This window comes from Cydia splendana, chromosome 27 (genome assembly GCF_910591565.1).
Source record: "Cydia splendana chromosome 27, ilCydSple1.2, whole genome shotgun sequence".
In the NCBI taxonomy this organism is placed as follows: Eukaryota; Metazoa; Arthropoda; class Insecta; order Lepidoptera; family Tortricidae; genus Cydia; species Cydia splendana.
The window spans coordinates 4,436,989-4,451,611 of NC_085986.1; the positions used below are offsets into that span (position 1 = coordinate 4,436,989).

The 14,623-nt window shown below is 38.3% G+C and overlaps 1 protein-coding gene across 3 annotated transcripts in view; it reads left to right on the plus strand.

The window, feature by feature from the left end:
* The window catches only part of LOC134803697 (mitogen-activated protein kinase-binding protein 1), a 140,847-nt gene that overhangs the window by 31,101 nt on the left and 95,123 nt on the right, over window positions 1-14,623 (plus strand). The window contains exon 1 of one of the 3 annotated variants that reach the window (XM_063776488.1): window positions 4,455-4,595. The exons of the other annotated variants lie outside the window; for them this stretch is intronic. Within the exon in view, the coding sequence (XP_063632558.1) occupies window positions 4,527-4,595 (69 nt within the window). The 5' untranslated portion in view covers window positions 4,455-4,526. Of the gene's footprint in view, window positions 1-4,454; window positions 4,596-14,623 lie in introns of those variants that run through there. 3 annotated transcript variants of the gene reach the window in all.

Consider the following 14,623-nt stretch of genomic DNA (forward strand, 5'->3'; position numbering starts at 1 on the left):
TCTGATGGCGATTGGCGACTGTATCGCCATTGGGGTTTTCGAAATACGCCGGTGGCATATGAAAGTCGACAGATCTCATATCGAGTATGAAATTCGCGCCGACATTCGCTTTCTCTTTCTACAGCGACAGTGTTAGTTTAACTATCCCACGGTTTTTGTCGCGAACGAGATTCCGATCTGCGAGTGCGACATTGCACCGAAACGAAATACCTATATGTAAAGATGTCGTCACATTGACTGTTTACAAAAATATATGTGACGTTATCTATGAAAAGGGACGTTATTGTCGATGGCGCTTCCGCCATTATTAACGATGCTTCGATATAAATTCAATGCCGCGCGACGCTATGGGGCGTAAGCGCCATCGTCAATAAGGTCCCTTTTTATAGATAATGCCCCATATACCTACCTATCTAGGTAATGTAATAATATCTGGGAGACCGAGGTTTGCTCGGAAAACACAAAAACTCAAGAATGCGCGTTTTCCCAGAGATAAGAGCTAGCTAGATCGATTTTTCGCCCCCGAAAACCCCCATATAGCAAATTTCATCGAAATATTCGAAATCTTTAGAGCCGTTTCCGAGATTGCCGAAATATAAAGTAAATAAATAAGTAAATAAATAATGTGTCGCTTAACTTCAAACTCGGGTAAATCCATTCGACCCTCTCAGCAAATATCTACCCTATTACCTTTTCTTAATACCATAATCGCATAATCTGACAGATGGATTTACCCGAGTTCGAAGTTAAGCGACTCAAATATAAATGTGACGTCCCACGGTCAAAGGTACCTTATGGCGGGTATGGAGTTATGCATACCCCAGTAATCTACAATAAATAAGCTATCGATAACACAAAAGATCAACCTTCTAGGTTGCGTAGTTACAGAGATATGATTTTTTGAAAATAATGTTGTGAAATGAGCAACTTTACGATAGAGAAGTTTTAAGTTTAGCCGCCTAAAAAACTATGTTCCTGAAGTAAGTTACATAGTTGACTACAAATAATAATGCCTTATATATCTGAGATTAAAAAAATATTGCGACTTGTTCTGTAATGCAAATAGAAACTTTTGATATCGACTGATTTATGTGTATACTAACCAATCTCTTGAAAATAAAGTTTTATTTCATTTTCACGATTGATTGCAATGAGCTCTCAAGATTTAAATTTTATCTATTAGAAAACGACACTGACAGACAGTTTAAGCAAAAAACAATACCGATTTAGAGGTGAAAATGTATTTTCTGACTTTTTCATATAAAATCACAAAATTGAATATTTTTACTTTTAATGTGACACACAATCAATTTTTCTGAGCACATATGAAAGAAATTCTGTCATTCAAATGAAATAAATCCTAAAACCCCAACTAAATACTATATTTAACCCCTTATGCCACTTTAAACTTACATAACAATAACAGTATTTGCTCCATACATTTACGAAAAGGTACCTTATGGAAATAAATCTAATAATACATCACTACAAAATATCAATCATATTATAGTTTATCTTTTATGAATAGAAAATATTAATTTACATTAAACTGCCCCCAATTTAATTAGTTCTTCGTCATAATAATCTTAAAAAAGACCAATAATTTGTATGTAATGAAAAGGTACCTTGTGGTCAAGTTACATGATGAGGCATGATGATGGAACAGTTAGGATAAACTAATAATATTTTGGGGTTAAGATGGTATAAATCGTCTATTTCTTATCAATAATATATTTCGGTTGCTATTGAAGATAAGCGGCATTGAGGTTCAATGACCTCAGATATTCCTTAAGGTAATGCGTCGGGTATTGGCATTTTTCAGCAAACCAATGGCTGATTTACTGCATGCGACCAAACCAAATGAAGATTATTCTAGTTAAGAAAGACTTGACGAGAGTAACTTTGGTATAGTAGCAGTCTACTTGGATTTGTGATGTCGGTCTATGTACGGTTATAATATTTGCGAGGCGCCCCAACCAGAACTGAAATTATCAAATTAGTTTTGCAGAATGCTAATACAGTTCTCTACCAAACTTCTTTTCCCGTATTGACTAGTTTTTTTGGGAATTTTCAATCTTTTTTCCATAAGGTACCTTTTCTACTAAACTCTGAGACGACATTACTAGGCTTATAACTAACTTATAACAAAAATAAAAACAGGTAAACAAACGTTAGGCATTAAGGTTTCAGATCACACAATAAAAAAAAATTGAGCATTTTTTCACCTCTTTACAAAACATTTGTGACGTCCCACGGTCAAAGGTACCTTATGGCGGGTATGGAGTTATGCATACCCCAGTAATCTACAATAAATAAGCTATCGATAACACAAAAGATCAACCTTCTAGGTTGCGTAGTTACAGAGATATGATTTTTTGAAAATAATGTTGTGAAATGAGCAACTTTACGATAGAGAAGTTTTAAGTTTAGCCGCCTAAAAAACTATGTTCCTGAAGTAAGTTACATAGTTGACTACAAGTTATAATGCCTTATATTAATATCTGAGATTAAAAAAATATTGCGACTTGTTCTGTAATGCAAATAGAAACTTTTGATATCGACTGATTTATGTGTATACTAACCAATCTCTTGAAAATAAAGTTTTATTTCATTTTCACGATTGATTGCAATGAGCTCTCAAGATTTAAATTTTATCTATTAGAAAACGACACTGACAGACAGTTTAAGCAAAAAACAATACCAATTTAGAGGTGAAAATGTATTTTCTGACTTTTTCATATAAAATCACAAAATTGAATATTTTTACTTTTAATGTGACACACAATCAATTTTTCTGAGCACATATGAAAGAAATTCTGTCATTCAAATGAAATAAATCCTAAAACCCCAACTAAATACTATATTTAACCCCTTATGCCACTTTAAACTTACATAACAATAACAGTATTTGCTCCATACATTTACGAAAAGGTACCTTATGGAAATAAATCTAATAATACATCACTACAAAATATCAATCATATTATAGTTTATCTTTTATGAATAGAAAATATTAATTTACATTAAACTGCCCCCAATTTAATTAGTTCTTCGTCATAATAATCTTAAAAAAGACCAATAATTTGTATGTAATGAAAAGGTACCTTGTGGTCAAGTTACATGATGAGGCATGATGATGATGGAACAGTTAGGATAAACTAATAATATTTTGGGGTTAAGATGGTATAAATCGTCTATTTCTTATCAATAATATATTTCGGTTGCTATTGAAGATAATAAGCGGCATTGAGGTTCAATGACCTCAGATATTCCATAAGGTAATGCGTCGGGTATTGGCATTTTTCAGCAAACCAATGGCTGATTTACTGCATGCGACCAAACCAAATGAAGATTATTCTAGTTAAGAAAGACTTGACGAGAGTAACTTTGGTATAATAGCAGTCTACTTGGATTTGTGATGTCGGTCTATGTACGGTTATAATATTTGCGAGGCGCCCCAACCAGAACTGAAATTATCAAATTAGTTTTGCAGAATGCTAATACAGTTCTCTACCAAACTTCTTTTCCCGTATTGACTAGTTTTTTTGGGAATTTTGAATCTTTTTTCCATAAGGTACCTTTTCTACTAAACTCTGAGACGACATTACTAGGCTTATAACTAACTTATAACAAAAATAAAAACAGGTAAACAAACGTTACGCATTAAGGTTTCAGATCACACAATAAAAAAAAATTGAGCATTTTTTCACCTCTTTACAAAACATTTAATATCTCCGAAACTAGAAACCCTCATAAGGTACCTTTTCCCGTGGAACGTCACATTTAATATCTCCGAAACTAGAAACCCTCATAAGGTACCTTTTCCCGTGGAACGTCACAAATACAAGAATTTCTCGTTTAAAGGTATAAGATTATAAACTTCTTCTTCCTCGCGTTATCCCGGCATTCTTCCACGGCTCATGGAAGCCTGGGGTCCGCTTGGCAACTAATCCCGAGAATTGGCGTAGGCACTAGTTTTTACGGAAGCGACTGCCATCTGACCATCCAACCCAGAGGGTAAACTAGACCTTATTGGGATTAGTCCGGTTTCCTCACGATGTTTTCCTTCACCGAAAAGCGACCAGTAAATATCAAATGATATTTCGTACATAAGTTCCGAAAAACTCATTGGTACGAGCCGGGGTTTGAACCCGCGACCTCCGGATTGTTAGTCGCACGCTCTTACCGCCGGGCCACCAGCGCTTCAAAGGTATAAGATTATAATATAAACGTCTACAAAAATGCCATTGAAATTCGTTAGTCTTGGATTATGTCTTGAAATTTGTGTTTGTTAGAAACGAATAATATTCCATTATAAATTTTTGTGAAAATGATTTGTACGGCCAAGTCTCAGAAAACTACAAAGGTGATAATTTTAGTCAAGTGTCAAAACGCATGACAAAATGTAATAACAGCCTAGAAGTGAAGTGAAAACCGATCAGTGATATAGTGTCCACAAATCCAGTGATAAAATAAGTGCATACACGGTGTTTTGGATGTGCAGTGCAATTGCGTAAGATGCCAACATGGCGTACATCGGTCCAAGGAACAGCGCGCCCGCCGTGCGGGACAGCCTGCTCGCTCCCGCGTACGAGGTAAGAAAGGGAGAGATGCTTATAAACACATGTGAATTTTACTAAGATTCCTTACTTAATAAAATTCACATGTGTTGTCGGTGTGGAATCTATATGGAGTATTTAAAATATTTAGTGTCCGACCGAAGGTTCGGTTTCGGTTTCGGTTTCGGCCAGTTTCGGCCAAAAAATCATGTTTCGGCTGTAGTTTCGGTTTCGGCCAAAAAACGGCCGAACCTTTCGGCCGGGCCGAAACTTACGAAATGGCACTTCGGACAAAGACCAAAAGTTGGGGAATAAGTAGGACAACAATAGTAATAACCTACATTTACTGATTCATGTATAGGTATATTATAAAACACAATTCCACCAATGAGGGCGCCACTGGACGGTCGACGCAGTCTTATGAGGCTGTCAATACCTATAACGCGCACACTGTCTATCGCACACATTGTATCGGAGTGAATGAGATAGCACTATCGCACGTAACCGTTGGCCGAGTATCAGCTCGGCCCGAGTCGAACGATGTCTTTTTCGCTCTTATTCAGTCACTTTCCTATCTACCTCTAATGGCAAATTTTAAGCGAGGCTAAAGGCTACGCTCAAGTAGTACTGCAAAGTTGATTTTCTGACTATTGAATAAAACGAAGATAAAACCCTTAAAAGTGTCCCCAGTGCAGTTTTTCATACGAATGCTCGACCTTAGCCTCACTTTTTACCTCAATTTACCATTTGGTTTGTGTTCCACATGTCCTCTACTTCAACTTAGCCGTTCACCTCGCTGCGCCATGCTCGGCCTGCGCGTCTCGCTTTTTAATACAATGGACATTGGTTGGAGTCTGTGCTCAACTACTTATCCTGAAGCCTGAAGCACGGCTTTTACTTCGCATGAAAGTTCGCCTCACTGGGGCACTTCGGACTTTTAGGCCCAGGTGAAGATCGGTACCCGGCCTTACGATTATCATCATTCACTTGCCCTTATCCCATTCATTTGGGGTCGGCGCAGCATGTCTTTTTCTTCCATACCTCTCTCTCGCCCGTCATCTCATCATTCACTTGCGTTCGTTTCATAACATCTCTCACACAGTCCATCCACCTTTTTCTCGGTTTTCCACTCCCGTTACTTCCCTTGCGATATTGTTAACAAAAAATTTCGCGCTCGCTGCGCTCGCGTTTTCGGTTGCTTTTTGGTTGACCCTGTATCTGATCTACATGTTAGCTTGACTGGTGAATGAATAGAGTTAGACCAAGAAAATTCTGCAATGATTTTGATAGCATACGCAGTGCTACTAGTGCAAATGTTATTTATACGTCATAATTTCATAGAAATTTTGACGTTTAAATAACACTCGCACTGCGTGTGTTATCAAAATCGTTGCAGAATTATCTTGGTCTAACTCTAGTAATTTTCTTAAAAAACTGCTTAACATCAATTTCAAGGACATTGGGTGTTGACAGCCCCATAATATTTGTGTAAAAGCGGTTTTATGACATTTTTTCAACGATTTTATCAAGTCTACAAAAGGTTCGGTTTCGGTTTCGGTTTCGGCCGAAACTAGAGCCAAAGCCGAACATTCGGTTTCGGTTTCGGTTTCGGCAAAAAAACATGTTTCGGTCGGACACTAAAAATATTCCTATAAGAATTTGATGTTTATGATGACACTGTTACACTCTGTCGCTTGCCAATGTGAGGGGGCCTAGCCAAGTGACAATCGTTGGTAGAAATAGAAAACGCTGATCGAAGCTTGTCATTTCAAATACATCATCATACTCAGGGCATGCAGTACCGGTCCCGGTACCAAGAATTTCATTTCCCGGTTCTGGGCATGGCCGGAACCGGGATTCCCGGTTCTTCCCGGTTCTCAAGGCATCTTTTGATTACTTTTAAGAAATTGTTTGTGTTGGCGTACAATCTTTATGAATGACTTATTTTTATATAAATCATTGCATAAGAATTAATAAATGACTTATATTATTGTAAACAAACACTTAATTGGCGTTCCAACCTATTTTACCAAATTAACCGGCACACTGCCTCCGCCTGGGCCGAGCCACACGGCCGTAGCGTAGTCGATGCATTCAGCACTATCTATATGACGGCACGGCCTGCCTGCACGAATGTCTACTTTACTAGGTTAGTTTGTCGGGTTATAGGAGTCCCCCGTTTCATAGCACCATTATTAAATGTTATATAATGTCCCGAGCTAAAGTACTAAAACATTACTACTATTGAAATGGGAATAAATAGTCATATATTGAGAACCGGGAAGTACCGGTACCGGGTCTTCAGTACCGGTTCTTTTGACACTATGAAATTCCCGGGAATTCCCGGGAATATGAGAACCGGGAATTCCCGGGAGCATGCCCTAATCATACTATTGAAGATGATCACGTGACGGAGCATCTGCCATCTCGCTACATTTTTACTTTTTGTTTGACGCTTGTCGAAGTACGATTGTAATCTTGGCTAAGCCCCCAGACTTAGATTAATTAACCCCACATGAGCACTTTATATGACGTGAAAAATATTGTATACATATAATTATCCATCACTCATGTCAGTGTTTAACTTGTATTAAACTGACAATATTCTTTTATAAAATCCGCGCCAGCTTTTAATAAATTAATCTATACTAAGCTATACACAAAAAACTTTGCCTCTATCCTGAATATCCAGAAAAGTGAACGAATCTAAAAGTGCGATCTTTTATTCGAATGTTGGTCAAACTAATCACTAAATTCCATTTCCAATTATCTATTCAATATTTGACCCCAGCTAGAAAAGACTTATCTGTCTTAAAATTTAAAAGTATTTAAGCTCTTTTTTTATTAAAAAAGTATTATCGCTCCACATACCAAATAGATCGTATTTTACACAACTGTACAAAGCTCATTATAATCTCTACTTATAGTCAAAGAATATTGAACTTTAAGTTTTCACAATAAAGTCTAATTCCAAGCACAGCGATATGAAAAATACGAGAGTGCGAAAGTTATTTTAAACTGCACAAAACACTGTATAATAGTTTATGGATCCTTTAAAATTGACCTTTAAAGTGACAGTATAAAGTCTAGATTGGTATGTAGATATTTTCAGAGATAAGAGTTTGCGAAGTGTATTGATTTTAGTTCGCGAAATAAGATGCCAGGTAAAAATAAAGCCAAGTAGCGTGACGGCGTAAAATGTACAATCATTTACACAGTTTAATTGTGAACCTTATCGTAAAGATATAAGGTCTACATTGGGTCAGTTAAGAGTGTTAATGTATTAAAAAAATGCGTTAAGAGCACAACTGATATGGTTTATCGTTGATCGTAAAAACATAACGCTGACGACTATAGTTAGGTCATTAAAAGGCACGTTTATTACGTAAATATTGTAATGAATAGGTAATAACCACTAGTCTAAAGAAAAGACAAAGGAATATAAGGCAATGTAAATACATATAATAAATCGTTATGCGGGTTATGCCTTCCTTATACTTTCTTTCCGCCATCGCTCTACGAGATAACATATCTATCTTCATCACTTAGAATACTTAGATGGTTGGCAGTCCTCAACTGTGCATCTCTCCAGAAACTTCCTACCTCGCACGGATAAACTGTGGAATGAACTGTCGCCTGCGGTTTTTCCGGACCGATACGACCTTCAAACCTTCAAGAAAAGAGAGTACTCCCCTGTCACAGGCCTCAAGTGGTGAAAAAAATAATTGATTTATGGTCAAAAACCGCGGAGGAAAGAGTCCAGGCGGCTTAGCACGGTCGCGTTTTTATCCCTTGTCACCATGCCTGTCACGTTCTAACAAGTACGTAAGTGCGAAAGGGACGCGCATAGTGATAGACGATAAAAATGGAACCGTGCTGCGCCCACAGTCCGTATTTATCGTATGGCTTCATTAATCATTACGTCATTGGATACAAATCTGTAGACAATATACCTATATTATACTAACGATTTAAAGTTTAAAAAATTGTCCTACTGCGATAAGTAGCCACTTTATTTGCCTCTTAACCCTTTTCCCAGCCGGCGTATGGATGGCTTTATCCATCTTTATTCACGTGATAATATAACTGTCACTTTTTAACACCGTGGGATAGAAAGTGATGGACACCGTTTTATCATGCTGTCACGTAGACAAAAACGATCATCATTTCCGTACAGGCATAGTACGATTTATCGACCAGATACGCACCAATAGAATTTCAACTTTAGCATTCCGATTTAAGGTTGAAATTAGATTGTCTTCTAATGAATCATCAAAGCTGGTTTAATTGGAATATATTTGGATTTTTTGGGAAAACTTCGTAGATTGGTGCGACCTGGAAAGTGGAAAACGGTTAAGACCAATCTGCCAATTTCTCTCAAAACAAGCCGGGTTGAATCCAGTTCTACAGACGCCATAGTCCCCTTCCAGTACCACAGAAAAAAATAATAGTACTACCGTACAGAAAGGGAACTTCCTACAAAACCGAAGTTTGTCAGCGATTCAGGGGCGAATCATTCTGTCCCTTTCTAATGTATGGCATTATCCCTTTCGGCTATTTAGGGTTGTCAAAATTCAGGTGATTATCTTATCTGTGGTCGTGCACGGAAAAGGACGTCAAGTAGTGCCAACCCTAATAATTGCTCGGAGCAATGCTGAGCCGAACGGAGTCGGTTTGGCCGAAGTCAGGAGTGTCTCCCCACTGCCAGTACCCTTCACCTTTCCTTCAAGTTAAATTAGTATGTTATTCCAGAAAAAAATTATGTATGTATGTATGTAAATTACTTGGCTCAGGCACTACGAAAGTTACATAATGGTTAAGATCAGGGTTTCTAATCTTTAATATATATGTTAATATAAGCTTTTAGGATTTAGGCTTCCTCGTTTTGAGGTGGTATTGATACGGAATTACGGAAATAAGCTAATTCTATGATGTTACTGATGTTACATTCTTGAGTAAGGAAAAACCTGACATTTACTTATTCTTATTAGACATATAGTGCGACATAAAATAATATACATTAAATAAAATGGATCAAAAAAAATTCCATACTACATAAATTAATTACATATATTGTTGCCATGTTAAAGCATTTTACGTCAAAAATGTGACAGTTATAGGAAGTGGCGCCCTCAATTGTTTTCTACAATTTCTTGTCGGACTATACATACAATAGCTCACAATATTCATAATTTGAAAATGAGTCGCATCTCAGCCCACATCAATTGGCCATCCTGACTGCAGCATGACCTCACGCGATCGAAATAACAGCTTTCTGTATTACACGATGACACAATACGTGTTTAAGTCGATGACAATTGGTTTGACATTGACAATGCCTAATCTAACTCTTGGATTTTAGCATTTTTACCTCTTGTGTGTTTCTGTGATTTTAAGGCTGTGTTTCAACCAGAGATGTACGAGGATGCGTAGCGAGGGATGTGTTTTTAAGAACCAATAGAATCCCTGCAAGCTGAGCGATGAAAACAAATGAAGTGATTCTATTGGTTCTTAACAAATACATCCCTCGCTACGCATCTTAGCACATCTCTGGTAGAAGCGCAGCCTATCAATTGGTTATCCTGACTGCAGTGTGACCTCATGCGATTAAAATAACAGCTTTCTGACTTACCCGGTGACACATAAGTTGTCAGTTGCTTTAACATTGACAAAGCCTATTAGGATATTTAGGATTACCTATTGGATTATAGCACTTGTAGGTCTTGTAGGTTTTAATACCCTTTCTAAAGTAAACTTATTAACAATTGGCCATCCTGACTACAGTATGACTTCACGCGATACAAATAACAGCTTTCTGTGTTACCAGAGGCCACATATTTACATACCAATTGGGCAAGTCAGAGCTAATTATGCCATGCCTTTTAGATATCTGTAGGGGCTATAAGGGGTTGCAATTCATTCAAGTTACTAGTTAGGTGGGAAGTAAGTTCTATGGACGCCCGCCACTGCCAACCTACAGTGAATGCCTTAAACCTCATTTATCTTGCTTTGTTAAATGTTTGTATAAAATGTTTATCATTAATATCATTACACAAGTTAATCAAAACAATATCAGTTGCTACCAACGCTCAGTTTTAATCAAACAACGGATTAATAATGAATCGAAACGATTGCATAACAGAAAATTAACTTCACTACGATACATTCAAAAATGTACTCTACTTTAATAACAACAAGGCTTAAAATAGCACATTACTATGGACACTATGGTACACAAAAGCTTAATAATTGCTAAAGTCAACTCTACTTTTGAATGAATCGCAAACGAGATTGTACTCTATCATTATAGTTGCAAAGTTTAAAATTGCTTTTAACTGGACAGATCGCATTTTCGATTGCTTATCGAGCTCAAGCTTATTATACGGTTAAGAGTTTAAGACTCGAGTCTTTTGAATCCTCACCTTTAAGACTCAATTTGTAGACTCTAATCATTAAGTCGAAATTGAGTAATTTTAAACTAATATGAGACTATATTAGCGTTTCTTTTATTTCTTGCCATTTTTATATATATTGTGACCTTTTTTGCCACTTTTGTGTTATTTCTACTCAGAATCACGAGCTCCTAGCTTCGATCATAATGGGATAAAAAAATGTCCCAGAGCTTTTTCCTATTGTGTTACCATTTCCCCATATACATTGTATGGCGGTAACAAAAAGGAAAGTAAGAAAAATGTATGGAAATTTTAGGACACTTTTTTTCTCCTGTAAGGATGAAAAGGGCTCGCGATCCTGACTAGAAATAACACAAAAGCGGCAAAAAAGGTCACAATGTACAAAAAAAATGATAGTCTGCAACTCTGCTGGCATTCGAAATCTAACTCAAAAATAACGCAATCTATAAAGGCCCTTAATCGATCTATATAATACAAGTCTTACGATGTTATACAGAACCCTGCATTTAAATATTAGCTCTAATCATATAGATATATGGTTGATAATAGATTGTCCGGAGATGGTGATATAACTCGACCTTAATGATGACAGAAGTGCGAATCATGATGGTAATAACACTAATAATGTTCCAATAATGAACGTACGATAATGGGGATAAGAGGTCGAATAATGGGATTGAACTTCCTATACTTAAGATTGAATCGAAAGCCGCTAGACTCCGATGGCTCGGGCACGTAGTCCGGATGGGGGAAGCTCGCGCAGTCTGGAGGGCGTACTCTGGAGTACCAAGTGGCCGTCGACTTGACAGAAACGGCTTTAGACAGAGTAGCATAATGGCGGTCTTTGGAGTCGGAGGCCAAGATCCACTTCGGGTCGTTCCGCCACAGCAGTACTACTACTATACTTAAGATTGGGCTTTGTGATGATGATGATATCCTGTTATCCCTCATCAGGAACATAGGGCTCTCGGAAGGGATTTCCATTTTATGGTCCGTGTATTCTTTCCTTGAGTTTCAGTAATAAATTGAAACACACACACACACACACACACGCACGCACGCACGCACGCACTCACACACACACACACACACACACACACACACACACACACACACACACACACACACACACACACCACAGCACACAGCACAGCACAGCGCACAGCGAGGATTGGAAAGGAAAAGAGGAGGCCTTAGCCCAGCAGTGGGGCACACACAATAGGTTAACAAAATAAAAATATGATTAATATGCAATATGTTTGTTGATTTAGGAATATGTGGCTTTCCATCACAAAAGGGTCCATAGGCTTCAAGTGCAATTAAGGTCCTTTCCATCTGAAATTCCAACAGAAATTCTGATATAAAGGTCTTTATTGCACATGAAGCATAAGGACCCTTCTCTGATGGAAAGCAACGTATGTTCTTGTAATTTTTTACCTATTTAACTAGGTATACTGCTACTTCCACGTCCAAGTCCCTCTACCGAGTCTACCGGCATCCACTTGGTGGCTTGGTACTAGGGCTTCCAAATACCGGACTTCTCACAATACCGGTATTAATACCGAAACTGTCTTCATCAATACCGGGATCCCGGGATCCCGGTATTGAATATGAATTGCTTAAAAAATTATAGTTTTATTGAAAAAGGGGAATTAAAAAGGGTTACTGTAACACCAGATATGTCCTAAAAGCTTTTAAGGCTTGGCCACATACAGAGCGCGACGCAGCGCCGCGTCCACGCCGCGCGACCGCGGCACATGCTAACAGGTTACCGACGTCAAACAGACTGCGTCCCGCCGGTATCACGCCCCGCTTCTGTCGCGCCCCGCGCCGCGCGGCCCATTGCGTCCGCGCGGCGCGTGCGCAGCGCTGCGCCGAGCGAACGCGGCGGCCCGCCGCGTCGCGCAAGGTCACGTCAGTAGGATCGGACGTAGGCAGCGAGCGGTGCGCCGCGTTCCCGCGCGGCCGCGCCGCGTTCACGCGCGCCTTGAGGGCGTGTTGAGAGCGTGAGGCCGGCGCGATCGGCGCGCGCCCTGTTTGACCAGGCTTCGCGTCGGCATCACGCGGCGCGGACGCGGCGCTGCGTCGCGCTCTGTGTGTGGCCAAGCCTTTAGAACAATAAACAATCAATGTCGCCATCTGTTTTTTATTTTATTTCACACTCCAGGTTGGCAATAACAATAATTTTATCCAACTGGTTGACTTTACCAGTCACATTTTTAGTCCAACAACCCACCAGCCAACTTATTTTATGATTTCCGCCTAAATTAGTTTGCCATACTGCAGTTCCTTTTTTGATAAAATTTTAAGAACTAACTATATTAATCTCACTCTCACTGTCAGGATTCATCCACCACCAACCACCAAATATTTATCTGACGTTCAGGCAACGATCTTATTTCAATAATAAAATAAGGGCTAGATGCAATTTAGATGCGTCTGACGTGTAGTAAGCTTCTTAATACAGCCGAATATGAACATTCTAATGGATATAAATGGTTTATACTACAAATTTTCCTTGTTTTTGAAAATACCGGGATCCCGGTATTGCATTTAAAAATACCGGTATTGAAAAATACCTTTAATAAGACGGGATCCCGGTATTGGAAGCTCTACTTGGTACTTAATAAATATCATCATAATCATTCATTTATTTACAGACTGCAATGGTCCACAGAGTATACATAATATTACACACAACACAATACAAATTATATTAACATAAGACTAAAATATACATTACTTACAATAAAAATTAACTATAAATAAATATTCAAGCCTCATAAAAATGCGAGACTAAACTTATTAGATATGTACCTAAGAGGCAAATGTATATACGCAACTGTATATAATATTTGTGTGTCTAAGCGAATATACATCTTATTGTTATTACCTTACAGCCTATAATGATGTGAATATTCTCATATATACAGTAGGTACTGTTTTTATGATAATAATGTTATGAGACGGCATATTTCTTGTTGAATGTTTTATACGATTTAATATTAATATGGACCTTCGCACCGAAGCTGGGGTTATGTTTTTGTTAAACTTTTTAGCATGAAGCTACGAGTAAGTAGGTACCAGCTGAATTCGTACCTAGTACCTACAGTCTCCGTAATCCCACATCGTTCTATTTTTTACCCAACTGCTTCATCAGGAGGGTAATTTTTTCGACCGTATGTATGTACAGTCACCAGCAATAATATGTTACACAACTAAGGCCGCGAAATATCTGACACGGTCTTATTTGTAGACCCGTAAGAGCTTGTCACAATTTGCGGCCTTCAAAGAGTAACATTATTATTGCAGGTGACTGTACTCAGATCTATTTCTTTGGCATATGAGGTGTCGTTGAATTCGCCAGAATTGTGATAGTGACCTTAAGGGGCCCACAGATTACCAGTCCGCCGGACGATATCACTGATCAGCCTGTCAGTTGTTCGGAGCTGTCACCTTTTGCGTTTAACTGACAGGCTGATATCGTCCGGCGAACTGGTAATCTGTGGGCCCTTTTAGGCTATATATTTTTTTTAATGGCGCCTCCAAATGATCTACTCGTGTCGATTTAAAACACTCCCTTACGGTCGTGTTGAACTCGTTGCGAATTTTCTATTTTGGGCACTTGTATCGTAAATAACTATTAAAAGT